Below are 27,546 nucleotides of genomic sequence, written 5' to 3' on the forward strand. Positions count from 1 at the left end.
CTGGGAACTGCAGTAAAAAGATAAGTAAAAAACAATGATAGAAACATTCTGGTCATGTTCCTACTTTAATGGAAATTGCTTATAAAGTTTTACTATTAAGTGTTATATCTGCCCCAAGTTTTTTTTACAATTCGTAGTTTTCTAAGACTTTTTTTTTTATTATTATAAATAAGTATTTTGGTAGTTTTTGGACATTGTTAGGATACATTTACATTAATTTTCTTTTTTTTATTTGACAGAGTTAGACAGTGACATTTACATTAATTTTCTAAAATTAAACCCTGCTTGCATTCCTGTGATTTTTTTTTATTTTCATGAAGTCTAATTCATGAAGTCTAATTCAGTGCACTCCACTAGTCCTTTTTCCATTGCTTTTTTTTTTTTTTTTTTTTGACAGGCAGAGCGGACAGCGAGAGCTTCTCCTGGTCTCCCATGGGGTGCAGGGCCCAAGCACTTAGGCCATCCTCCACTGCACCCCCGGGCCACAGCAGAGAGCTGGCCTGGAAGAGGGGCAACCAGGACAGGATCGGTGCCCCGACCGGGACTAGAACCCGGTGTGCCGGCGCCGCAAGGTGGAGGATTAGCCTATTGAGCCACGGCGCCGGCCACCTTTTTCCATTGCTTTCCAGTTCTCAGGTTTTGGCTTAATTTCATAGCTTTTCAACACATGCTCATATTTCCTAAGTTCTTGATTTAGTTAAAAGGATACTTACATGCTTTTTTTTTTTAAGGATTTATTTATTTATTTGAAAATGTTACACAGAGAGAAAAGGAGAGGCAGAGAGAAAGATCTTCTATCTGCTGGTTCACTCCCCAGTTGGCCGCAGGGACCCAAGGACTTCCATCTTTTACTGCTTTCCGAGGCTATAGCAGAGAGCTGGATTGGTCTCAAACCAGCGCCCATATGGGATGCCAGCACTGCAGACAGTGGCTTAACCTGCTATGCCACAGTGCCAGCCCTGACATGTTGTTTTTATCACTTAAGTGTCTACTTGAATAGTATATTTCCAGAGTAAAAATTTATTTCAAAACCTATAAACATAAGTAATTTTCTGTGGTACTGAATATTCCTTTTTTTTTTTTTTTTTAATTTAATTTATTTGAAAGTCAGAGTTACACAGAGAAGGAGAGACAGCGAGGGAGAAAGGTCTTGCATCCACTGGTTCACTTTCCCAAATGGCCACAATGTAATGCCTGGAGCTGGGCTGATTTGGAGCCTGGAGCCAGGAGCTTCTTCTGGTCTCCCATTGTTGGTGCAGGGGCCCAAGCACTTGGACCATCTTCCACTGCTTTCCCAGGTTATTAGCAGGGAGCTGGATTGGAAGAGGAGCAGCCTGGGCTTGAACTAGCACCCATGTGGGGATGCCAGCACTGCAGGCAGAGGCTTAACCTACTACACTACAATACTGGCCCCTGTCAGGGTTTTTTGATTTGCTTTTTTCTTGTTGAGTTGTAGGAGTTCATTATATATTCCAGATATCTGTCCCTTATGTATATGACTTACAGTTATTTTCTCCTGTGGGTTGCCTTTTCACTTTGTTGATAGTGTCCTTTAATGCTCAAAAATTTAGATGAAGTCCATTTTATCTACTTTTCCTTTTGTTGCCTGTGCTGTTGGTGTCATTTACAAGAGATCATTTCCAAATCAAGTGTCATGATACTTTCCCAGTGTTTTCTTCCATAAATTTTACAGCTGTAGTGGCTGCATTTAAGACTGTAGTATATTTTGAAGTAATTTTTATACATACAGGGCTTAAATATTTGCTGTCAGGTCACATTGGCCTCTAGTTTTCTTGTGTTCTTCTTTGGTGTTGATTTAGTTTTCCCTCTTTTTTTTTTTTTTTTTTTTCCTTCTCTAGAACAGTGTTTCTCCAGGTGTGTTATTGTGGCCCTTGGGGATTACTAGGGTCCTTTTGTGAGGTCTGGAAAATCAAAACTATTTCATATTAATACTAAGACATTATTTGTCTTTTTTACTCTCATTCTCTCAAGTATACAGTGGAATTTATAAGGGCAGCATTACATGTGGTATTGCAACAGACTGAACATGGAGCATGTTGAGAATCCAGCAGTCTTTTATAGTTCTAATATGATAATTATTATAGCTAAATCCCATCTATATAAACAAAAGCTTTTTAGATCCTCACTAAAGGGTGTAAAAGAGTCTTGAAACTAAAACATTCGAGAAACTGCTTTAAGAACAGTTAACAAAGAAATTATATTCCATTAAAATATGTTAAAACAAAGTGATATGTTTGAAATTGTTCTTGACTATCTCAATTTCATCTTCTTCTTCTTCTTTTTCTTTTCTTTTCTTTTTTTTTTTTTTTGACAGGCAGAGTTAGAGAGAGAAAGAGAGAAAGACAGAAAGGTCTTCCTTTCACTGGTTCACTCCCCAAATGGCCACTACAGCCAGCGTGCTGCGATGATCCAAAGCCAGGAGCCAGGTGCTTCTTCCTGGTCTCCCAAGCGGGTGCAGGGCCTAAGTATTTGGGCCATCCTCCACTGCCTTCCCAGGCCACAGCAGAGAGCTGGACTGGAAGAGGGGCAACCGGGACAAAATCTGGTGCCTCAACCAGGACTAGAACCCGGGGTGCCGGCGCCGCAGGTGGAGGATTAGCCTAGTGAGCTGCAGCGCGGGCCACTTCTTTTTTTTTTTATCTTTTCCAATTTTACTCTTTCCAGGTAATTTGGATTATTTACATTTTCCTATATAATCGTGTATTTTTTAGACTTATGAAATTATAGTCATAGATTATTTTGATAATAGTAAAAAATGATATTTTTAAAATATTTATTTATTTGAAAGAACAACAGAAAGAGGGAGAGACATAGAGATTTTAAGATCTTCCACCCACTGGTTCACTTCCTAATAACTGCAATAGCCAGGGCTGGGTCAGGCTGAGGCTAGGAGTCAGGAATTCTATCCAGATTTCCCATGTGGATGACAGGGTCACTAGTACTTGGCCGTCTTGCCTTCCCAAGTGCAGAGGCAGTACTCATCCCAGGAACCCCGACATGAGATATGGTTGTCCCACACAATGGCCTGAACCTCTGAATCATGAAATTGTCATTTAAGTGTTATCTCAAAGTGCTAATTTTTAAGGAGCAAGCTCTTCTGATTACTGAGTTTTACACTTTGATTTTGTTGATGTTCAACAAATGTTTGAAACTTTTTGGGTTCTTCATTTTTATATTTGAGATTTAGGCTGGCTCTGTTACTGTTGCCTACTTGTGGGGGAGGGAAAGGACTTGTCATTGGGCAAGATATACCGAAGTATATGTAAGCAAAGCTCCAGTTCTTCTTTGGTGTCCCCAGGCCAGTCATCTGGAATACTTTTCTAATTCATATGCCTTTTAATCACAAGGGCAGAAATAAAGTTTCTGTTATTTTCCTTTTCCCAAAGAAGGTGATTTGTAATGAATCACATGCAGTGCTGCCTATAATACGAAACATGTAAAATATGTTTTCTCCTCTTTTTAAAAGTTTTCGTTTTTAAAGATGTGTTTGTTTATTTGAAAGATCAACAGAATGAGAGGGAGAGAGAAAGATCTTCTGTCCTCAGGTTCACTTTTCAGATGGCACAACAGCCAAGTTTGGGCCAGGCTGGAGCCAGGAGCCAGGAACTCCATCCTGTTTTCCCACATGGGTGGCAGGGATCCAAGTACATGGGCCATTTACCACTGCCTTCCCAGACACATTAGCAGGAAACAGGATCAGAAGTGGAGCAACGTGCCAGCACCACACTTATTTATTTGTTATTTGAAAGGCAGAGACAGACATAGAGCTTACAGCTGCTAGTTTATTCTCCAAATGCCCACAAGCTGGGGCACATGAAAGCCAGCAGCGGGGAATTCAGTGTGGGTGTGACATGTGGGTGACAGGGACTCAAATACCTACTACTTCCCCATGCTGCATGTTAGCATGAACATTGGGACCAGAGCCAGAACGCAAACCCAGATGCCTGTTAAGGGATGCAGTCATCTCAAGCAGGTTCTTAACTACTATGCCAAATGCGCACCCTTTTTCCTGCTCTTTATGTCCCCTTTCCTCAGAATATGTACCCTTGGAACCATTCTTATTTTTTCTGTCACACAGCCTTTGTAGATAGTTTGATTTTTCTTTTCCTCATGTTTCTCATACCAGGGGCACTCCTTGTTTTCTAGCATGGTGATGAATTTCTTATCTGTCATTCCAAGGATTTGCATTAGGATTAAAAGGCATGTTTTAATTTGTTGGCTTGAACCAGAACTTTGAATTGCTTTCCTAGTGTTAAGATCTTGAACAAATTGTTTAATCTTTCTTAATCTCATTTCCTGCATTAAAACTCCTGAATATTATCAACTTTAAATGTTTATTTTAATGATTAAAAATAGTATGTTTTAAGTGTCTAGTACAGTACATGACACATATTAGAAGTATAATAAATGGTGGTTTTGTTGCTACAGTAGTAATGTCTTTTGTATGTGCAACAATTATCATCATTAATCACTACTGCCTGAAAGTTTCCTGTGCTATCTCCATCCAATTTTGTGTTTGACAGTCCTATTTGGTAGCCTGGCTTTTTTGTGATCTTTTAATAGACTCTGCACTTTGGGTTGTAGCCATTAGCTAAGAACTGTTACATAAGACAAATTCCATGAATAAAGCAGTAGTATCTATACTGTTTTAAATGTGTTATCGTTGATTTTGGTTTGCATCATCATAGTGTACTGTTTTTACTCATCCTGTTTAACTGACAGTGTCTAATTAGAAGATAGTAAAAGTTGTACTTCTAAATTTGATAAATAACATATTATCTTTCTGTATTTTCAGAACCTTACACATCTTCATATACTGACAGGCTCTGATACTGCCTGTTCTAGCTTTACCATAAAAACCATTTTTAAAAGTATTCCCTTTATTTCCATGTTGTGGTTCAGTGTGTGTAGTCAGACAAAAAGCAATAATCCTCCATCTCTCAGATTTATCAAAAGCTGAAAATAAAATAGATCAGATCATTTTCTGAAACAAAATTACTTTATTAGTTTAGTAATAATTTGAGGTTACTTTAAAGATAAGAGGCAGCATTTGGGAGAAGATTCATTTCCTGCCTTTGGGCTTTATCTGCAAGAACTACATCTTCAGTGTCAAGAGATTGTGTATTTATAACTGAACTCTAATAAAGTCTGTACTGGGGATGCTGCCCACCTGACTTGGTCATTGTGATTATATATTAGGTGCCAAACTATTGCTTGTTTTTTGAATAAAAAATTATCAAGTATATTTCATTAAAATTTGCCCTTTGCATAAAGGACTACAAGAATTTTGACTGTTATAACTGTTATTAACTATGTAGGCGTTACCTACATAGTTAATGATATTTCTTTTGAAAATAAATTTGTGTTTCTAACTAGAAAAGACTTGCATTTTTCTTTTATTGATAATTAAGCAATAACTGAAAGACATATCATTAACTAGCTCATGTGTTTTCTCTGAACTTACAAATGTTCTTCTACCATTTTTGGCTGATGTAACATAGAATATTGAGAACAGGGTCTGTTTTTTTCCCCTTTAGTTAGTCTCTTACACTATATGTGAATGATAGAAAACTGTATTCTTTTCCTAATGAGCAGTCTAAAATTGTGCTCTTCTGTATGTCTCCTTTATGCTTCTCCTTCTTTTTGCTATATCTGTTTATCTCAGAAATTGCCACACAAAACAGCTGCGATTATTTCAGAATTGCACCTGTATATGTATGTACTTATACATATACATATCTATATTTACAAACATTATCTATATGTTTATGCAGATATATCTGTCTTTCATGAACTGTGTCATCTTTTTAACAAAGGAAAGAACCATTATGTATGCAAAAAATTTCTTTTTGAAAATCTGTGAAAAGAATGTTTAGTCATATTCTTCATTTGAAGGCACACTCAGGTCCTCATGGTTCTTTTTTTAAAAAATATTTATTTATTTGATTGAAAGGCAGAGTTAGAGGCAGGGAGAGAGGGAAAGGGAGAGGGAGAGAAAGAGAGAGAGGTCTTCTATCCGCTAGTTCACTCTCCAGATGGCTGCAACAGCTGGAGCTGGGCTGATCCAAAGCCAGGAGCCAGGAGCTTCTTCTGGGTCTCCCATGTGGATGCAGAGGCCCAAGCACTTGGGCCATCTTCTACTGCTTTCCTAAGCCATAGCAGAGGGCTGGATCGGAAGTGGAGCAGCTGGGACTCAAACTGACATCCACATGAGATGCCAAAACTGCAGGTGGCAGCTTTTTTCAAGTGCTGGCCCCATCTTTTTTGGTTTTATTTTCCTCTTCATCCTTGATTCCCTCTCTTATTTCTCTTTAAAGGTACTCTGATGTATGTGCTTGATGTGTTTATATCCTTTTAAAATATATTGCATTGTTTTTAGTGTGTATGTTTTTATATACATAAATATTGTAGCTCTCATTGTTATCTTAATGGTCTAGACTGTTAGGATATATTTACTTAGCTGTTTCTTTTTTTAATTTTTTTTTATTATTATTATTTTTGACAAGGCAGAGTGGACAGTGAGAGAGAGACAGAGAGAAAGGTCTTCCTTTTGCCGTTGGTTCACCCTCCAATGGCCGCCACGGTAGGCGCGCTGCGGCCGGCGCACCGCGCCGATCCGATGGCAGGAGCCAGGTGCTTCTCCTGGTCTCCCATGGGGTGCAGGGCCCAAGCACTTGGGCCATCCTCCACTGCACTCCCTGGCCACAGCAGAGAGCTGGCCTGGAAGAGGGGCAACTGGGACAGGATCGGTGCCCCGACTGGGATTAGAACCTGGTGTGCCGGCGCCGCAAGGCAGAGGATTAGCCTAGTGAGCCGCGGCGCCAGCCCTACTTAGCTGTTTCTTTAGACCTACAGCATATGGGCCCACTGTACTGGTTTTTTTTTTTTTTTTTTTTTAAAGATTTATTTATTTGTTTGAAAGGCGCAGTGACAGAGACAACATCTGCCAGCTCACTCCCCAAATTGTTTCAAGGGCCTGACAGAAACCATGTCTTCCAAGTGGGTAGCAGGTTCTCAGCTACTTGAGCCATTACCTGCTGCCTTAAAGGATGTGCATTAGCAGAAAACTGGAATCAGGAGCAGAGCCAAGACCTGATTTCCAGCACTCTGATGTGGGATATGACATTCCTACTGGTCACTTAACTGCTAGGCCAAAAGCCTGTCCCAGGTTAGCTGTTGGTTTGTTTTCTTTCTTTTCTTTTCTTTTTCTTTTTCTTTTTTTTTTTTAAGAGAGATTTATTTATTTATTTGAGAGACAGAGATACAGATAGAGCAAGACAGAGAAAGAGGTCTTCCATCGGCTGCCCCAAATGGCCGCAATGGCCAGAGCTGAGCTGAGCTGAAGCCAGGAACCAGGAGCTTCTTACAGGTCTCTCATGTTGGTGCCGGGACCCAAGCACTTAAGCCATCTTCCACTGCTTTCTGAGGCTACTAGCAGAGAGCTGGATCTGAAGAGCAGTTGGGACACAACTGGCACTTGTATGGGATGCCAAAACCACAGGCAGAGGCTTAACTACTACACCACAGTGTTGGGCCCCAGTCCTTCTGAGACAAAATACTGAAGTTACCTTCAGTTTCTTGCTTTTAAAGTGATGCTATTTTAAAAATTCTTATATGTGTCCCAGTATGAACCTGTGCAAGAGTTTCTTTGAGGCTATATATTCAGGATTTCTAGATCATGGAGTATTTGTGTACTTATTTCACTAGGGCTTTAATCCATGTGGGTTTATGTAGGTTGTGAGGGATCTAACATTTTTCTTATAATAGGCCATTTTTCCCAGCATCATCTCCAAATAATGCATTTTTTCCTTACTGATTTGTGAGTAAATATATCCATGAACCTGCTGCTGTGCTCTCATTTTGTTTTATTGTTATATCCTAGTACATTAGTATTCTAGCTTCTTTTAAATTACAACTTAATAGTAGATCTTATCTACCTCAGTGAGTCCCCTAATCCATACTTCTTTTTCAAACTTGATTGAACTGTTTGTGGACCTATAAAAGAAAGGCTCTTCTTACATAGCAGGGAGCTGGATTGGAAGTAGAGCAGCCAGGACTCTTAACTAGCGCACATATGGAATGCCAGCATTACAGGAAGTGGTTTTCACCCACAATGCCACACTGCCGGCCCCTGGTTAACTGTTCTTATATAGAGGAATGGTATTGATTTTTTAAGTTGATTCTATATCTGTCAGTCTTTCTAATCTCATTTCCTGTAATAGTTTGTCTCACCATCTATTTCATCTCTGCTAATGCTTCTTCCTCATTTCTTTTTCCTATTACATTAACCAAGTGTTCCAGTAGGATGTGGAACAAAGCCTCAGTGGGCATCCTGTCTTGTCTCTTTATTAAATAGAATACTTCTGAAGTTTTTATATAAAGTTTGATATTTGTTATTGGCTTTTGATATATAAGCTTTATTGAGTTAAAGAAATTTTCTTCTTTTCATAGTGTACTAACAATTTTTTATAAATCATAATGCCTTTGCTGAATCTGTTGAGACAAGTCATTTTTCCCCTGTAGTCCATTAATGTGATTTATTACACTGGTGTATTTTGAAAAGTCAAACCATTAGTGAATTTCTGATTTAAATCCTTTTTGAACAGGATATATTATTTTTAATAATGTACTCAGTTGACTAATACTTCATTTAAAATTTTCAATCATCTATGTTCGTAAGTGAAATGGGCCTTATTTATTGTCTCAAAATGGACCTGTAGAGGGACCAGCATTGTGACATAGCAGATAAAGCTGCCCTCATTTAGTGCTGGCATCCCATATGGGCACCAGTTCGAATCCCGGCTGCTGCACTTCCAATCTAGCTCTCTGCTATGGCCTGAGAAAGCAGTAGAAGATGGCCCAAGTCCTTGGGCCCCTGCACCCACGTGGGAGACCTGGAAGAAGCTCCTGGCTCCTGACTTCGAATTGGTGCAGCTCCAGCCAACTGGGGAGTGAACCAATGGAAGGAAGACCTTTCTCTCTCTCCCTCCCTCCCCCCCCCCTTTCCTCCTCTTCCTCCCTTCCCCCTCTCTGCCTCTGCCTCTCTAACTCTGCCTTTCAAATAAATAAAAGAAATATTTTTTTAAAAAATGGACCTGTAGGATTTTCATTTATGGAATTGACATGATGACTTGAAAGAAGTTTATTATTACTTTAAATTTCCTGCAGGGCATATCACTCCATGGAGCGCTGGTGGATGAAATACCAGTTTTGATCAGGAGACCGAAGGAAGCCAGAGTCTTTATTTTGTTTTCCATGGAAAAGGCATGGCAGGGCATGGGAAATGGTTTACCACTGGTTAGTTTGAGTATGATTAGGTTTGGTCCCTGGCCCTGAATGATTAGGGCAGAGCAGTGTTGCTTTCTGGAGCTCAGAATTGCCTCGTTTACTTTTTTTTTTTTTCAAAAATTTATTTATTTATTTATTTGAAAGGCAGAGTTTCAGAGAGGCAGAAGCAGAGACAGATCTTCTATCCATTGGTTCACTCCCCAGATAGCTGCAACGGTCAGAGCTGTGCCAATCTGAAGCCAGGAGCTTCTTCTGGGTCTCCCATGTGGATTTAGGGGTCCAAAGACTTGGGCCTTCTTCCACGGCTTTCCCAGGCCATAGCAGAGAGTTGAATCAGAAGTGGAGCAGCCAGGACTCAAACCAGTGCCCTTACAGGATGCAGGCACTGCAGGCAATGGCTTTACCTGCTATGCCACAGTTTCAGGCCCTCATATACTTATGAAAGCTCTGCTCCTGGGTGAGCTCTTTACTTCCTCTGAGAATTTACTGTTCCTTAGAGGAGGGAATAGATGCCAGATTGACAAATAGAGAATCTAAGAAAATATAGCTAGCCTTGTGTCATAGTGGCTTAAGCTGCTTTTTGGGATACCCACAATCCCTGTCACAGTGCCAGCTTCCTGCTGAGCACTTGGGAAGGCAGGAGATTATGGCCTAAGTACTTGGGCTCTTCCCACCCACAAAGGAGACCCAGATAGAATTCCTGGCTCCTGACTGCTTACAGGCATTTGGGAAGTGAACTAGCAGATGGAACATCGATGTCTCTGTCTCTTAATCGCTCGCTCTCTCACACACACACAAATTAATAAATTTAAAAAAAATAGTTGCTGTTCTTTTCTTACTCCTCTCTATTTTGAAATCAAATTTACCTTGCAAGACAAGATAGGTGTTGTCTGTTTTCCACTCCCTGTGGCAGTTTGTAGAAAATTGGGGGCTGGCGCCGTGGCTCAATTTAATCCTCCACCTGCGGCACCGGCATCCCATATGGGTGCCAGTTCTAGTCCCGGTTGCTCCTCTTCCAGTCCAGCTCTCTGCTGTGGCCCGGGAGGGCAGTGGAGGATGGCCCAAGTGCTTGGGCCCCTGCACCTGCATGGGAGACCAGGAAGAAGCACCTGGCCCCTGGCTTTGGATCGGTGCAGCGCTGGCCATTGTGGCCATTTGGGGAGTGAACCAATGGAAGGAAGACCTCTCTCTCACTCTCTCACTGTCTATAACTACCTGTCAAATATATTTAAAAAATTAAAAATAAAATTTGTAGAAAATTGTAATTATTTGCTCTTTGAACTTTTAATAGAATTCAGCTTGCAAAACTTTCAGAGTTTAGAGCTGTTTGAGAAAGAATGTCTGTGGTTATTACTCTGTGCAAATTTTTAACCAGTTTTAGGAAAATATATTCATTCTGATTAGGTTTCCAGATTATTAAAATTGTACATAAACATAAATCTTTTGCTTATTATTGTTTGCATCTCATTTTTCTTGATTCTTGCTAGAAGTTTGTCTGCCTTACCAATCTTCTGAAAGAAACAGCTTTTTTTTTTTTTTGAAGATTATTTATTTATTTGAAAGTCAAAGTTGCAGAAAGAGAGAGAGAGAGAGAGGTCTTCCATCCGATGGTACACTCCCCAATTGGCCGCAACGGCTGGAACTGTGCCGATCCAAAGCCAGGAGCCAGGAGCTTCTTCCAGGTCTCCCGTGCGGGTTCAGGGGCCCAAAGACTTGGGCCCTCTTCTACTGCTTTCCCAGGCCATAGCAGAGAGCTGGATGGGAAGTGGAGCAGCCGGGTCTCGAACTGGCACCCATATGGGATGCCAGTGCTTCAGGCTGGGGCGTTAACCCGCTGAGCCACAGTGCCGGCCCCAAAAGAACCAGCTTTTTTTTTTTTTTTTTTTTTGACAGGCAGAGTGGATAGTGAGAGAGAGACAGAGAGAAAGGTCTTCCTTTTTTTGCCATTGGTTCACCCTCCAATGGCCGCTGCGGCCGGCGCATCTTGCTGATCCGAAGCCAGGAGCCAGGTGCTTCTCCTGGTCTTCCATGCGGGTGCAGGGCCCAAGCACATCCTCCACTGCCTTCCTGGGCCATAGCAGAGAACTGGCCTGGAAGAGGGGCAACCGGGATAGAATCTGGCGCCCCAACCGGGACTAGAACCCGGTGTACCGGCGCCGCAAGGTGGAAGATTGGCCTGTTGAGCACGGCGCTGGCCTCAGCTTTTAATTTTGTTCTTTTGTATTCTATTGATTTAGCTTTCATTTGATAGATTTCTGCCAATATTTTTGTTTTTTCCTCTTTGTGTGTTATTCTGTAGATCTGTATCTTTTTGAGTTGGATTTTAATAATTTTGTTTTTATTTTCATTTTAATAAAAAAAAGATTTATTTGAAAGATTAAGAGAGAGAGAGATCATCCATCTACTGTTTTACTTCCCATATGGCCACAATGGCTAGGGTCCAGGCTGAAGTCAGGAATCACAAATTCCATCCAAGCCTCCCACACAAGTGGCAGGGACCAAGTACTTGGGGATTTTCTGCTGCTCTTCCAGACACATTAGCAGGGAGCTGTATTAGAAGTGGAGGAGCTGGGCCAGCACCACGGCTCACTTGGCTAATCCTCTGCCTGTGGTGCCGGCACCCTGGGTTCTAGTCCCGGTTGGGACGCCGGATTCTGTACCGGTTGCTCCTCTTCCAGTCCAGCTCTCTGCTGTGGCCTGGGAAGGTAGTGGAGGATGGCCCAAGTGCTTGGGCCCTGCACCTGCATGGGAGACCAGGAGGAAGCACCTGGCTCCTGGCAAAGCACATGGCTCCTGGCTTCGGATTGGTGTGGTGCGCCAGCCATAGCGGTCATTTGGGAGCTGAATCAATGGAAAAGGAAGACCTTTCTCTATGTCTCTCTCTCTCTCTCTCATTAACTCTGCCTGTCCAAAAAAATAAGAAGTGGAGGAGCTGGGATTTGAACCAACACTCCAGTATGTGATATGCTGGAGGCAGCTTAACTCACTACCAAAATGCTGTCCCACTTTTCATTTTATTTGAAAGGCAGAAAAAGATCTTCTACCTATTTGTTCACTCCCCAAGTTGTATACAACAGGGAAAGCTGAGTCAGGCCAACACTATGAGCTCAGAACTCCATCCAGGTCTCCCATGTTGGTGGCAGGGACCCAGGCACTTGCGCTGTCATCTGCTACTTCCCAAGATGCACATTAGCAGGAAGCTAGATCGGAAGCTGAGTACCTGGGACTGGAACCAGGCACTCGGCTGTGGTATGCCTGTATTCCAGTTGGTAACTTGGCCTCTTGAGCTTTAATCCTACATTCCTCTAAACATGTAGAAATCCATAAATTTCTTTTTGAGTACTATTTTAACTGTCTCACAAATTTTCTAATGTAGCTTTTGTTTGTTTGTTTTAAGATTTATTTATTTGAAAGGCAGAGTTACAGAAAGAGGAGAGACAAGTCTTCCATTCGCTGATTCACCCTGGACCTGGGCTGATCTGAAGCCAGGAACTCCATCCAGGTCTCCCAAATGGGCACAGAAGCCTAAATGCTTGGGCATCTTCTACTGCCTTTCCAGGCCATTATCAGAGAGCTGGATCGGAAGTGGAGCAGCCAGGACATAAACTGGTGCCCATATGGGATGCTGGTGCCACAGGCAGAGGCTCAGCCTACTGTGCCACAGCACTAGCCCCTCTAGTTTAGTGTTTTTACATTTTTAAATAGATATTTAATAATTTCCTTTATGATTTCTTCTTTACCCTGAGAATCTAGAGAATTTAGAGGTGTGGCTTAGTTTCCAAACATGGGTTTGGGTTTTTTGGTAGATGTTTTTGTTGTTCCGGTAGATGCTTTTGTTGTGTCCTACTTTTATTGTATTATAATCAAATAACATAAGATTGATGTTTATTCTGTTTTCAAAATTTTTATAATTTTCATTTTTTTTAAAGGCAGACAGGCAGATTTTCACTGCTGGTTCACTCTTCAAATACCTGCAGCAGCCTGAGCTGGGCTAGGCTAAAGTTGGGAGCTTGGAACTCAATCTAGGTCTCCCACATAGGTGTCAGAGACCCAACCACTTGAGCCATCACCACTGCAGGAAGCTAGAATCAGGAATGGAGCTGGGATTTGACCCAGGCACTTCAATGTGAAGTGCAGATGTCTTAACTGGCATCTTATCTGCTAGGCCAAATGTTTGCCCCTATTTTTATTGTTGATGTTAGTTTCAGAGAGAAATAAGGTAAATTTGCCTTCTAAAATTATTGATTTCTCTATGCTTCTAACAGTTTTATATACATATATATTTATAACAATTACGTTGAGACCAGATTCTCATACCATAAAATCCATTGGTTGTTAGTATATCACAGAGTTGTGTTGCCATCGTCAGTCTAATTTTCTAGGACATTCTTGTCACCCCAAAAAGAAACCTAACTGTTCAGCTGTCATTCCTATTCTCCTTTCTCCCTACCTTCTTGGCAAGTAATTAATTTTCTAACCTTATAGATTTGTCTGTACTTGACATTCAAATAAGAGGAATCATGTAATATGTGACTTTTTTAGATTTCTTCCACATAGCAAATTTTTTTTCAGAGTTCATCCGTATTGTAGCTTATCAGTGCTTCTTTCCTTTTGTGGCTGAATAATAGTACTATGCTGTAGTGGGTATACATGTCATAATTTGTTTATTCTTTCATCAATAGGGGACATGTGAGTTGTTTCTACTACTTGGCTATCATGAATTATGCTGTTACAAACATTTGTATACAAGCTTTTGTGTGGGTATATATTTTCACTTCTGTTAAGTATATACTTAGGAATGGAGTAATTGGGTTACATGTTAACTCTACATTTAACCTTTGAGGAACTGTCAGGATGTTTTCCAAAGTGGCTGCACCATTTTAAAGTTCCACCAACGATGTATGAGGGCTGTAATTCCTCTACATTCTCAGAAACATTTATTACTGTTTTATTTTGGCCATCCTGTTGGGTGTGAATTGCCATCTCATTGTGGTTTTATTTCGTGTTTCCCTGATATCTAATCATGTTGAGCTTTTCACATGTTTGTTGGCTATTCCTGTATCTCCTTTGAAAAAACAGTTGTTCACTTCCTTTGTCCATTTAAAAAAATTTTTTATTGTTAAATTGTAAGAATTCTTTGAGATGTAAGTCCAAAAACGGATAAATGATTACAAATATTTACTCTGTTCTTGGGTTTTACTTTCTTGATGATCTATTTTGGAAAGTAACAGTTGTTAATTCTGATGAATATGATTTGTCTGTTGTTTTCTGTTACCATTTGTGTTTTTGGTTTTAGCTGCACAAATTTTCTTGTGTCTAATTCAGGGTGAAAAAGTTGTATTTTCTTATCCAAGCTTGATAGTTTTAGTTCTCACATTTTGGTTATGATCCATTTTGAGTTCTTTGTTGTGTATGACGTGCATCAAAGACCCAACTTTATTCTTTTGTTTGTGGATCCCTAGTTACACCAGCACGATTTGTTAAAGAGATTTTTCTTTTCCTATTGAATTGTCTTGGCATTATTTTGTTTATTTGAAAGCTATATTTCTAGAAGCATAAATGTTTGTAATAGCCTGATTTACGTATTCTTCCTTCAAGATAGCACCCTCCTTTGCCCTTTATATTTGTTTCAAACTTTTGATTTACATTTGCCCTTCATATTTTCTCCACCTACTTATTTGCAGCATTTCTGTATCCTTTTGTATTTAGACTTCCTCCTGATTTCTGGATCTTTTTAAAACCTAATCTCAAAGTCTGTCTTTTTTAAATTTTCTTTTTTTAATTTTCCATGTTTGAAATTAGCACATTTTGGGGTGGCATTTAGCCTAGTGGTTAAGGTACTGGTTAAGACACTTGGCTCCATATCTGAGTGCCTCGGTTTGACTTTTTTTTTTTAATTAATTTATTTATTTATTTGAAAATGAGAGTTACACAGAGAGAGAAGAGAGGCAGAGAGAGGGGGAGGGGGTCCTCCATCCGCTGGTTCACTCCCCAGTTTGCCGCAATGGCCAGAGCTACACCGATCTGAAGCCAGGAGCTAGGGAGCTTCTTCCGGGTCTCCCACATGGGTACAGGGGCCCTGCTTTCCCAGGCCATAGCAGAGAACTGGGTCAGAAGTGGAGCAGCTGGGTCTCGAACCGGCTCCCATATGGGATGCCAGGGCGTTAACCTGCTGCACCACAGTGCCGGCCCCTTTGGTTTGACTCTTTGCTCTAGCTCCTGATTACAGTTTCTTGCTAATGTGGACACTGGGAGGCAGTGCAGGATGAGTAGGAGAAGAGAAGAAAACCAGAAGACTGTCAGAGTGTGCCATGGTTCTTATGTTGAAGGCAGGGGTGATACAGTGATGCTTGTAACAACAAAAGAAACTGAGCACCTAGATATAAATCTGGACTTGTTTGGGGCGGTGGCTCCAATGAAGACTTAAACTAAAATACAGTGAAAATACAGTTATTTTCTCAATAGCATGACTTTTTAAAGACCCAGATTTGTACTGTTAAATGAACATCCTCCATATCTCTGTACCTTGTTTAAAAAAAAAAACCTTGGTGAGTACAACGTTGAGGCACAGGAAATTAAGCACCGTTTACAACACCAGTGTCCCATTTCAGAGTGTTAAGTTTACGTCCTGGCTCCTCTGTATAGGATTCAACTTCCTGATAATGTACCTGGAAAAGCACCTGCCAAACACATGGGGGACCCAAATGGAATTCCAGGCTGAGCCTTAGCCTAGCCCAGCCCTGGCTGTTGCGGCTGTTTGGGAGTGAACCAGTGGATGGAAGATTGATCGATCCATCCCTCTCTCTCTCCCTCTCCCCACCACTCCCTTTCTCTCATTCTGCCTTTCAAATAAATAAATATTTTTTTTTTTAAAATTTATTTTTTGACAGGCAGAGTAGATAGAGAGACAGAGAGAAAGGTCTTCCTTTTTGCCGTTGGTTCACCCTCCAATGGCCGCTGCGGCCGGCGCATCTTGCTGATCCGAAGCTTGGAGCCAGGGGCTTCTCCTGGTCTCCCATGCGGGTGCAGGGCCCAAGGACTTGGGCCATCCATCCTCCACTCCTTTCCCGGGCCATAGCAGAGAGCTGGCCTGGAAGAGGGCAACCGGGATAGAATCCGGCGCCCCAACCGGGACTAGAACCCGGTGTGCCGGTGCCGCAAGGCAGAGGATTAGCCTGTTAAGCCATGGCACCGGCCCAAATAAATAAATAATTTAAAAATCTTTTTATTTCTTCCTCATATGTTCAGGAGAGCTTCTTAGTCTAATAGTCCACCTCACTTAGATAGTTTTTATCTATATCTATTCACACATTTACCCATATCTTCATATTTTTGTTTTAACTGTGTTTTCCAGTAACATTTGTTACCAGTATCCCTTCTTGTCTTTAAGAATATATATTACAATCACTTAAAATGTATGTTGTCGGGTTCATTCTGTTTAATTTGATATATGTTCACTTTTTGTCCCTTTAGCCTTCAAAAAAATTATAATAGTTCTTAAACTTTTTCATTGTTTATTTTCCTAATGAGCTAGCTCATTTTCCATTGGGTTATCAGCCACTTCAGTTTTTCTAGTAATGTGGTTGGGAGGAGCAGTAAGGTTAGTAGGAAAAAAGAAGAACCTCTGGACAGAGAACCTGTGATGTTAATGGGCTTCCCATTTGCTCCATCTGCTAAGTCCCTCCTGGTAATTCCATCATATCATTGTTCTTTTTTGAGAATAATCTCCTATGATAGTCTGTTGAGCCATCAGATCAGAGAAGCCACCCTAGCCAGGCTGGAGTGTTGCTCTGATGTTCAATCCTAAAGCACTAGGGAGGTATTGCTTTTCTGTCTCAGAGAAGACTAGAGAGAGAGAGAACATACCTGGAAAGCTTCCTGTCATCCTGCTCCACCTCCACAACCCGAGGTACGCACTGTACTCAACTCTGGCTTGCTGATCTGGCTTCATTCCAAACACAAGCCGGTTAGCTTCTGTTTCTTCAGGGATCTTTCATTGTTAATCTTTGCTTCTCAGTTCAAACTTCTCTGACTTGCATAATATCTTCAAAGGGAGATACCCTAGCTTAATGGCTTGTCAGGAAATTATAAGTTGCGTATGAATAATTTTAACAAACATGCGTATAGGGGCAGGCATTTAGCCTAATGGTTAAAATTCCATTAGACACCTGTGTCTCATGTAGGAGTACCAGAGTTCAATGCCCAGCTCTCCCTCCAGTTCCTGACTCCAGCTTCCTGCTGGAACAGACCATCTAAGGTAGCAGTAGTCTTATGTGGCCATTTTGAGTACACGGCATTTTTTTTGTACACATTTACTTTTCTAATCTTTAATTTCAACTTTCGTTAGTTTTATATTTAGCAATCACGTGTTTTCTTTGACAGAGGGAGCACAACACGGGGTAATGAAAGTAAACTTACCTGGAGCTGTTACTGAGATAATTCAGAAAGTGAAAAATTTAGGTCTCAGTAAACATTGTTTTGGGGGTGGGCATTTGCCATAGTGGTTAAGATGCCACTTCGAATACCTAGATTTGAGTTCTAGCGCTGCACCCATTTCTGCTAAGTTGTATGGTTGGGTTTTTGCCATCTACATGGAAGCCCCAGATTGAGCTCCCTGGCTCCCCACTTCGCCCTGTCCCAGTCCCAGCTGTTGCAGGCATTTGGGGAGTGAACCAATAGATGGGAGTTGTTTCTTTCTCTTTCTCTCTCTCTCTCTGCTTTTCAAATAAAGTGAATAAATGAGAATTATTTCTATTTTCTTGCTAAACAATTTATAATCATTATGCTTCGAGCATTTGATATGTAGAAGATGGACAATATTGATAGTGAATAGGAAGCTGAGTGAGGAGATTTTCAGTTCTCAAGGATGTTTTTGTTACATATTTTGAAAATAAATTTATAGATAATTCAAGTTAAAGCTAAAATATCTTCACGTCAAGGTTTCAGAAGCTACAGAAGGGTGCTTTGTTAGGATTCGGGCCATTTCTCATTTAGCAACCATGAATAAAGACAGATGGATCAGCCAGTCTTAACTCAGAAAAAAACTGTATGGCCTTCTATTCTTGTGCAGCTTTGCTTTTGTTTGTTCTGTAGTCTACTTGTCTTTGACCTGCTTTTGGCTACTTACTCTAACTTCACCTATTTTTGGATGCCTGCTTTCTGTTCCTAAAATCAGTCTTATGTGTATTTATCAAAGACATTGTTGGCTTACATATAGTATTTGAGCCTTCCTCTTTGGCCCTGCTCTCTCAGTCTGAACATCTGTTATGCTGTAGTTTGTCTTTCCTACATAATTCCTGCTTCTGAATTTGCTGTGCACTTGTGCTGCTGTTTCTGAACATGTCCTTATTTCTGTTCTTCCTGAGCTAATTCACTGAGGCTTCCTTGAGACTGATTTTTCAGACCACTAGTCAGCCCTGCCTAGGCTCATATTATATCTCCTTCCAACTATATGGATTGTAATAACCACAGCAAACTTTAAAGTTACTATTATGCAATTTTTATTTATTTAAAGTGATTCACCAGAGGTAAATAGTTTAGTACATTTTCTTCCACAGTTTTTAGTCTGTGGCTTGACATACTACTATTTTACTCTTTTTTTTTTTTTTTTTTTTTTTGAGCAGCAGAGTTATAGACAGAGGGAGGGAGAGGCAGAAAGAGAGGTCTTGCATCTGCTGGTTCACTACCCCAAATGGCTGCAGTGGCCAGAGCTGTGCCAATCTGAAGCCAGGAGCTTCTCTTGGGTCTCCCACACGGGTGCAAGGGCCCAAGGACCTGGGCCATCTTCCACTGCTTTCCAAGGCCATAGCAGAGAGCTGGATCGGAAGTGGAGCAGCCAGATCTCAAACCTTTGCCCATATCGGATGCCGGCACTGCAGGCGGCGGCCTTACCCACTATGTCACAGTGCCGGCCCCAATAAAATATTTAAGAAACAGAGATACTAGAGAGTGTGCGTACTTCCTTCTGCTGGTTCCATTCTCAAATGTCTGCAGCTATCAAGGCCGTGTCAGGATGGAGCCAGGAACTCAATCCAGATATCCCATGTGAGTGTCAGGAAGCCAATTACTTGAGTTATTACTGCTGCGTCCCAGGGTTCACATCAGCAGGAAGCTAGAGTCAAGAGCCACAACTGCGAATAGAACCCAGGTACTTTGATGTAGGATGCTGGTGTCTTTTTTTTTTTTTTTTTTTTTTTTAAGATTTTATTTATTTGAGAGGTAGAGTTACAGAGAGAAGCAGGGACAGCCAGAAAGGTCTTCCATTCACTGGTTCACTCCCCAAATGGCTGCATAAGCCAGAGCTGGACTGATTCAAAGCCAGGAGCCAGGAGCATCTTCCAGGTCTCCTATGTGGGTGCAGGGGACCAAGCATTTGGGCCATCTTCCACTGCTTTCCCAGGCCATAGCAGAGAGCTGCATTGAAAGTGGAGCAGCCAGGACATGAACTGGTACCTAGGTGGTGTGCTGATTCTGCAGGTAGAGGCTTAGTCTACTATACTACTGCACCGGCCCTCCAGCAGGGGTCTTAACCACTAGGTTAAATGCCTGCTCCCCCAGCATCCCATACGGGCAGAGGTTTGAATCCCAGCTGTATGCTTCCAGTCCAGCTCCCTGCTAATGTGCCCTGGGAAAGCAGTGGAAATTGGTCCAAATCCTTGGGCCCCTGCACCCACATGGAAGATTGAGATGACTCTCTTGGCTTTCTCCTGGCCTAGTGCTGGCCGCTGTACCTATTTGGGAGTGAACCAAGAGACAGAAGATATCTCTCTCTCTCTCTGACTCTGACTTTAAAATAAAGAAATAAATCTTTTTTAAAAAAAATCAACTTTGAATTTTTTTCAAGATGCTACAGTTGTTTCCCACATCATTTATTCTCTAACTCTGACTTTAAAATCTTTTTTTTTTAAATCAACTTTGAATTTTTTTCAAGATGCTACAGTTGTTTCCCACATCATTTATTCTCTAACTCTGACTTTAAAATCTTTTTTTTTTAAATCAACTTTGAATTTTTTTCAAGATGCTACAGTTCTTTCCCCACATCATTTATTTGAGTTTATTTATTAAAGATTAGTTATTAGAAAGGCATAGTAACAGAGAAAGAGAGAGAGAGTGAGATCTTCCATCTGCTCATCCAACCCCCAGATGTCCACACAGCCAGGTCTGAGCTAGTTCCGGGAAGCAGGAACTCCATTAAGTCTCCCATGGGGCAGCAAGGGCCCAAGTACTTAGCAGGAAGCTGGATCAGAAGATAGCAGCCCAAAGACTTGAACTAGCACTCTGAAATGGTTGCAGGCTGTGCCACAACGCTGGGTGCTGCCCACTCTAATCATTAAATATTCTATCATTTTTCTAGTAGTTGGAAAATCACTTTTTTCTTATATTTTCTATATATGCTTCTGTTAATTTCTGACTCTGCTATGCATATACTTTGTACTGGATTAGTACTATTATTACTATATATAGTTTTAATTGGTATAGTTTTATATTCTGATGCATATGAGGGAGGATGTAGGAGGGATAGTCAATCTATTACTTTCCTACAAAGTTGTCAAAAACTAAATGTTTGTATATTAGAGAAAAATGTGGAACAAACCAGAAAATTCTCCTTTTATGATAAGTCATTTTAAGGAGGCTAGATAATGAACATCTTGTCCCCGTTATGTAGGAGATTGCCAAAATAAGACTTCAAAAAGAATTAAAATTTTTATTCATATTTACCACCATAGTAAAGACACAGCTGGTTGAAAGGATCTGTCTATAACATTTTCTCTCTCACATCTGTACAACGTAGGAGTGCATCTTTATTTGCCAATATTGAATAATATCTTTTTAAAAATCTTTACCAGTTGATAAATGATAAAAATGAACTTTCACTTGTTTTTAAAACAATTGTTTTCCTTCTAGTTAATGATCATTTGTATTTTCTGTGTTCTAAATTTTGTTTTTAGCCACGTCTATTTTTTTCTGTTAATTGTTTGTCTTAGGTCTGTGGTTATATAGTAAAAATTTCAGGTACCCTTCAAAACACTTAAGTAGGTACTTAAGATTTGTGTGAATGTGAACAAATAAAGCCCATGATAAAGGCTACTGAGTTGTAAGACTGTTGCTAAGTTGAAAAAAGAACAGGAAGTTCTCTTTGAGTTCCTAGCACAACAGAAAATTGTAGTTGTAAGCCATTTGAAGGGTTGTTTCTTGGACTGTTTTTCTTAAGCTAAGAGCTATTTTGGGTAGGTGAATAGGCAGACCTCTTCAAAAAGAAGCACTTTTTCCATTGTGCTTTATTATGCTTTATTATGGAATGACAGATTTTTTTTTTAAATTGTTTTTTCCAATTTTTTCTTAAATTAGAATTTTTTTTTTACTAAAGAAAGGTAATTTAATAATATAACTAATGATCCAATATGTAATTTTTTTTGTTGCTTTTAGTCATCAGACTACATTCTGCTTATTGGTGAAGGAGTTCCAATAATGCTTGCAGAGCTTTTTCTTTTCTGGCAGTTCTCAAAGCCCAGGAGTAACATGTGTGGTGACATAAGAAAGGCACCCCGTCTTATTCCATCTTTTTTATTTTCTTGAGCTAACTGTGAACCTAATAAAACAAAACAAAAACCTCCCATATCAAGTCAAATTGAATAGTTTTCTCTACACAGAACTAACAAAATTTCTAGTTGCAATATTTTTCTTAATTCTGCAGTTTATGATGCATATACTTGACCACATATTAACCCTTAAAATTGTGTGTGTGTGTGTGTGTGTGTAGATACAGAGAGAATTGTTGTATATTGTGAGTATATATAAAATAGGCCAGGCACTTTCTTCCTTTTTTTTTTTTTATATGCATTTCTCATTTGTAATTAAACCTAATAGGAACCAACAAACTTTTAGACATAAAGATTAAAATGTTGACCAAATGTGGCTCCCTTCTGACTAGACCATAAACTTTTTTGTAGTGCTTAATCTAACTACTGCTCCACATTATAGGCTTTTAGAGTGTATTTGCTAAATTAAGTTAAACTATTTGACAGATGGGGCCAATGCTGTGGCGTAGCCTCTTCCTGCAACCCCAGCATCCCATATTGGTACCAGTTCGAGTCTCCTCTTCTGATCTAGCTCCCTGCTAATGCTCCTGGGAAAACAGCAAAAGATGGCCCAAGTGCATTTATAGTGTAGCAACCATAGTTAGTGTAGCAACCATAGTAAGTATAGCAACTCTGAAATTAGAGGCTAATATGTGGGCAGTTATTTATTATATTGCTTGTCACATTTATGTTTTTTTAAAGATTTATTAATTTAAAAGTCGAAGTGTGCACATGTGCACGCACACACACACACAGGTGAGGTGGTAAGGGTGAAGAGAGATCTTTCATCCATAGATTCACTCCCCCAAACACCTGCAACAGCTGGAGCTGGGCCAGGCTGAAAGCAGGGGCCTGGAATTCCATCAAGGTCTCCCATGTGGATGGCAGGGCCCCAAAGACTTGGGCCATCATCCATTACCTTCCCGGGCACATTAACAAGAAGCCGGTTTGGAAGCAGAAGAATTGACTCAAACTGACACTGTGATATGGGATGCAGGCATAATGAGCAGTAGCTTAATCTGCACCACGGTGCCAACCCACATTTATATTGTAATCGTCGCCTTGGATATTTGTCTTCCCTTCAGACCATTTATATCTCAAGACAGAGACTGTTCTTGTTTTTCCATTATCCTCAGGACTTACAACAGTGTCTGGTATGGAAGACTATTCAGTATGTATTACTTGAATGATTATAGCCATAGATAGTTCTTGCTGCCCAAAGATCTTAAATATAAACTGGATTCTTAATAGATTACATTCAAAAGTACATGTTAAAATAATATGATTTTTGTAGCTGAGAATCACACCATTACAGTATTAAAGGTACCTAAGATATTATCTAGTCCAGTCTTCACTCACTTAACACCACAGTCATACACATGCATTCATTGGCACACAGCAAGTGGAAATCTCTAGAGGCTGAATGATGTAGTGGTGAAGTTAGGACTAAAAGTCCATATTCCCCCGTTTTTTCCTGTACCATTTTATTCTCTTATACCTTGCAGTCTGATAATATTCCATGAGAATTGATTTGTTTAGGAAAATGACACTGAAAATGTTAATTTAATTGATAATATTAACTTTTCGCCTTTAAAAGTAAGGAACCAGTTGCCAACTAGAATACTGGAAAAGAAATTTTGAATTGATTTAAACAGTGACAGCATTTTTCTGTTTTATAGACCTCCGTGAGTGAAAGCCTTCAAAGGGAAGCTGCTAAGAAACAGGCCATGAAACAGGTAAGGCAGACGAGTAAAGTAAATGCAGTCAGTGAAGTCTTCCAGCTCATTTGTTTTTAAATAAATTCTTTAAAAATATTTATTTTATTTATTTGGAGATCTTCCATCTGCAGGTTCACTCCCCAAATGGATGCCATGACCAGATCTGGGCTAGGCTGAAGTTAGGAGCCTGAAACTGCATCTGAGCCTCCTACATTGGTGGGAACTACTTGGGTCTTCATCTGCTGTCTTCCCATGAGGAAGGTGGATTTACATGGAGCAGCCAGTACTTAACAGGCACTCATGTGAGAGGCTGGCATCACAGGCAGCAACTTAACCCACTGTGCCACAGTGCCAGCCCCTCAGCTCATATTTTTGAGTGTCATTCGGTGTCTAGATGCTGAGACTAAAACAGAGTATATGTGTAATGAAATAATTTTATCTTGACTCTTGTTTTCTAAAAATATGTGAGAATGTTTCTTGATTTATATAGACTACACATTTCCTGTATAGATTTTACAGGAAAAATTATGTAAGTGAAGAATTAATTTTTCATTTCTGAACACCAAATTTACTTACGAACTTCAGAAGTCTGACAGTGGATTATTTGGCTTCTTTGTTTATTAGTAAATCATTGCTTATGAGCTTGCTCGCCCCCCAAAAAAAACTATTCAAAGTGATTTCGCACTTTTATAATTATTTAAAATTCATCTACCAAGAAAGTGGAGTATAAGGTAATTTTTTTAAAAAAAGTATTTAATTAACTTTACTTTTCAGTGGTTATAGGTTTACAGAAATATTGAACAGAAAGTAAAGAGGCCGGCGCCACGGCTCAATAGGCTAATCCTCCATCTGCGGCGCCGGCAACACCGGGTTCTAGTCCCAGTTGGGGCGCCGGATTCTATCCCGGTTGCCCCTCTTCCAGGCCAGCTCTCTGCTGTGGCCCGGAAGTGCAGTGGAGGATGGCCCAAGTGCTTGGGCCCTGCACCCGCATGGGAGACCAGGAGAAGCCCCTGGCTCCTGGCTTCAGATCAGCGCAGTGCGCTGGCCTCAGTGTGCCGGCCGCGGCAGCCATTGGAGGGTGAACCAACGGAAAAAGGAAGACCTTTCTATCTCTCTCTCACTGTCCACTCTGCCTGACAAAAAAAAAAAAAAAGTAAAAAGTAAAGAAATTTCCCATACATTCTTTCATGTCTTCCTTCCACCACTTTCTTATGTTATTAACATCTTTTATTCCTGTGGTACATTTGTGGCTTTTGGTTTTTTTGTTTGTTTGTTTTCAATTTATTTTTTTTCCCCAAAGAAACTCTTTTTACAAGCTTCATGCATTTCATAAGTACAACTTTAGGAATATAGTGAGATTTTTCCCACTATACCCACTCTCCCACCCACTTCTCCTCCCTCTCCCATTCCTAGTCCCATTCTCCACTATGATCCATTTTCAATTAACTTTATACACAGAAGATCAATTCTGTACTGAGTAAAGAGTTCAGCAATTTGCATAAAAAAAAAAAAACCACTGTGTCCTCCAGTTTTTTTTTTTTTTATACTGTTTGTTGAACTCTTAACAAAACGTAGGTTTTTTTGGTTTTTTTTTTTTCTTCTTTCGAAAAATGTCTAAGTCTTTTGCCCATTTTGTCACTGGGTTGTTTGTTTTGTTGTTGAGTTTCTTGATTACTTTATATATTCTGGTTATTAATCCTTTATCAATTGAATAGTTTGCAAATAATTTCTATTCTGTCAGTTGCCTATTCACTTTCCTGAATGTTTCTTTTGCAGTATAGAAGCTTCTTAATTTGATGTTTCCCATTTGTTAATTTTATATTTGATTGCCTGTGCCTCTGGGGTCTTTTCCAAGAACTCTGTCTATGCCAATGTCTTGCTGGGTTTCTCCAATTTTCTCTAACAGTTTAATGGTATCGGGTCATAGATTTAGGTCTTTAATCCATTTTGAGTCGATTTTTGAGTAAGGTGTAAGGTAGGAATCTTGCGTCATACTTCAGCACGAGGAAATCCAGTTTTCCCAGCACCATTTGTTGAAGATCCTGTTCTTGCTCCAGGGATTGATTTTAGCTCCTTTGTCAAATGTAAGTTGGTTGTAGATGCTTGGATTGATTTCTGGCATTTTGTATTCTGTTCCATTGGACTATCCATCTGTTTTTATACCAGTACCAGGCTATTTTGATTATAACTACCCTGTAGTATATCTAAAATCTGGTATTGTGATGTCTCTGGCTTTGTTTTTGTTGTATAAGATTGCTTTAGCTGTTCGGGGTCTCCTGTGTTTCCATTTTTTCTATATCTGAGAAAAATGTCCTTGATATTTTGATTGGTATCACGTTGATCTGCAAATTGCTTTCAGAAGTATGGACATTTTGATGATGATATTTCTTCCAATCCAAGAACATGAAAGATTTTTCCATTTTTTTTGTATCTTCTTCTATTTCTTTCTTTAATGCTTTGTAATTCTCATTGTAGAGATCTTTGACATCTTTGGTTAAATTTATTCCAAGGTATTTGATTATTTTTTTTTTTTGTAGTTGGATCATAAGTGGAGCAGCCGGGACTCGAACCGGAACCCATATAGGATGCCGGTATTGCAGTCGGCAGCTTTGCCTGCTGTGCCACAGCACCTGCCCTGGAATGATCTTTCTGATGTGTTGTTGCATTCAATTGGCGAGAATTTTGTTGAGGATTTTTGCATCTATGTTCATGTGGGAAATTGGTCTCTAATTCTCTTTCTCTGTTGCATCTTTTTCAAGTTTAGGGATTAAGGTGATGCTGGCTTCATAGAAAGAATTTGGGAAGATTCCCTCCCTTTCAGTTGTTTTGAATAGCTTGAGAAGAATTGGAGTTCTTTTTTAAATGTCTAGTAGAATTCAGCAGTGTCCTGGGATTTTCCTTGTTGAGAGGGTCTTTATTACTGATTCAGTTCTGTCCTGGTTATACACCTGTTCAGGTTTTCTGTGTCTTCATGGCTCAATTTATGTAGGTTGTATGTTTCCAGGAATTGACCCATTTGTTCTAGGTTTCCCCGTTTGTTGGCATACATATCTTTGTAGTAATTTCTGATAATTCTTTTTTATGTCTGTGGTGTCTGTTGTTAAATTTCCTTTTCATCTCTAATTTTATTTGGGTCTTCTGTCTCCTTTTTTTTTTTTTTTTTTTTTTTTTTTTGGTTAGTTGGGCCAATGGTGTATCAGTTTTGTTTATTTAAAAAAAAAAAAAAACCAGTTCTTCATTTTGCTGATCTTTTGTATTTTTTTAATTCAGTTTTGTTAATTTCCTCTCTAGTTAATTATTTCTTTTCTCCTACTAGTTTTGGGTTTGGTTTGCTGTTGCTTTTCTAGATCCTTCAGATGCATTGATAGCTCATTTATTTGGTGCCTTTCCAATTTCTTGATGTAGCACCAATTGCTATAAACTTTCCTGTTAACATTGTGTTTGCTGTATCCCATAAGTTTTAATATGTTGTATTGTCATCTTCATTTGTTTCCAGAAATTTTTTATTTCTCTTTTGATTTCTACAATGACCCACTGTTCATTCAGTACTATGTTGTTCAGTTTCAGTGTGTTTGCCAGGAGCCAGGAGCTTCTTCTGGGTCTCCCATGCAGGTGCAGGGGCCCAAGGACTTGGGCCATCTTCTGTTTTCCCAGGCCACCGCAAAGAGCTGGATAGGAAGTGGAACAGCCAGGACTTGATCCGGCACCCATATGGGATGGCGGCGCTTCAGGCCAGGGCGTTAACCTGTTGCGCCACAGCGCCAGCCCCAGCAATTACTTTTGAAGAATGATCTTTAATTCTTATAACAGTCGTGAGGCACATTCTATTACAATTCTCACTTTATAGTTGAGGAACTTAACGCAAGTAGAATTTGTGTGAGTTGCATGAGGTCACATACTAAATGGTAGAATTCTGTTCAAACCTATGTAGTGAAATTACA

General features: G+C 40.0%; 1 protein-coding gene across 1 annotated transcript in view; it reads left to right on the plus strand.

Annotated features, from left to right (window-relative positions):
• Positions 1 to 27,546, plus strand: part of NSRP1 (nuclear speckle splicing regulatory protein 1) — a 65,966-nt gene that overhangs the window by 26,439 nt on the left and 11,981 nt on the right. The window contains exon 3 of the mRNA XM_062175231.1: positions 23,567 to 23,623. Coding sequence (XP_062031215.1) covers positions 23,567 to 23,623 — 57 coding nt within the window. The remainder of the gene's footprint in view (positions 1 to 23,566; positions 23,624 to 27,546) is intronic.

This window comes from Lepus europaeus, chromosome 18 (genome assembly GCF_033115175.1).
Source record: "Lepus europaeus isolate LE1 chromosome 18, mLepTim1.pri, whole genome shotgun sequence".
Taxonomy (NCBI): Eukaryota; Metazoa; Chordata; class Mammalia; order Lagomorpha; family Leporidae; genus Lepus; species Lepus europaeus.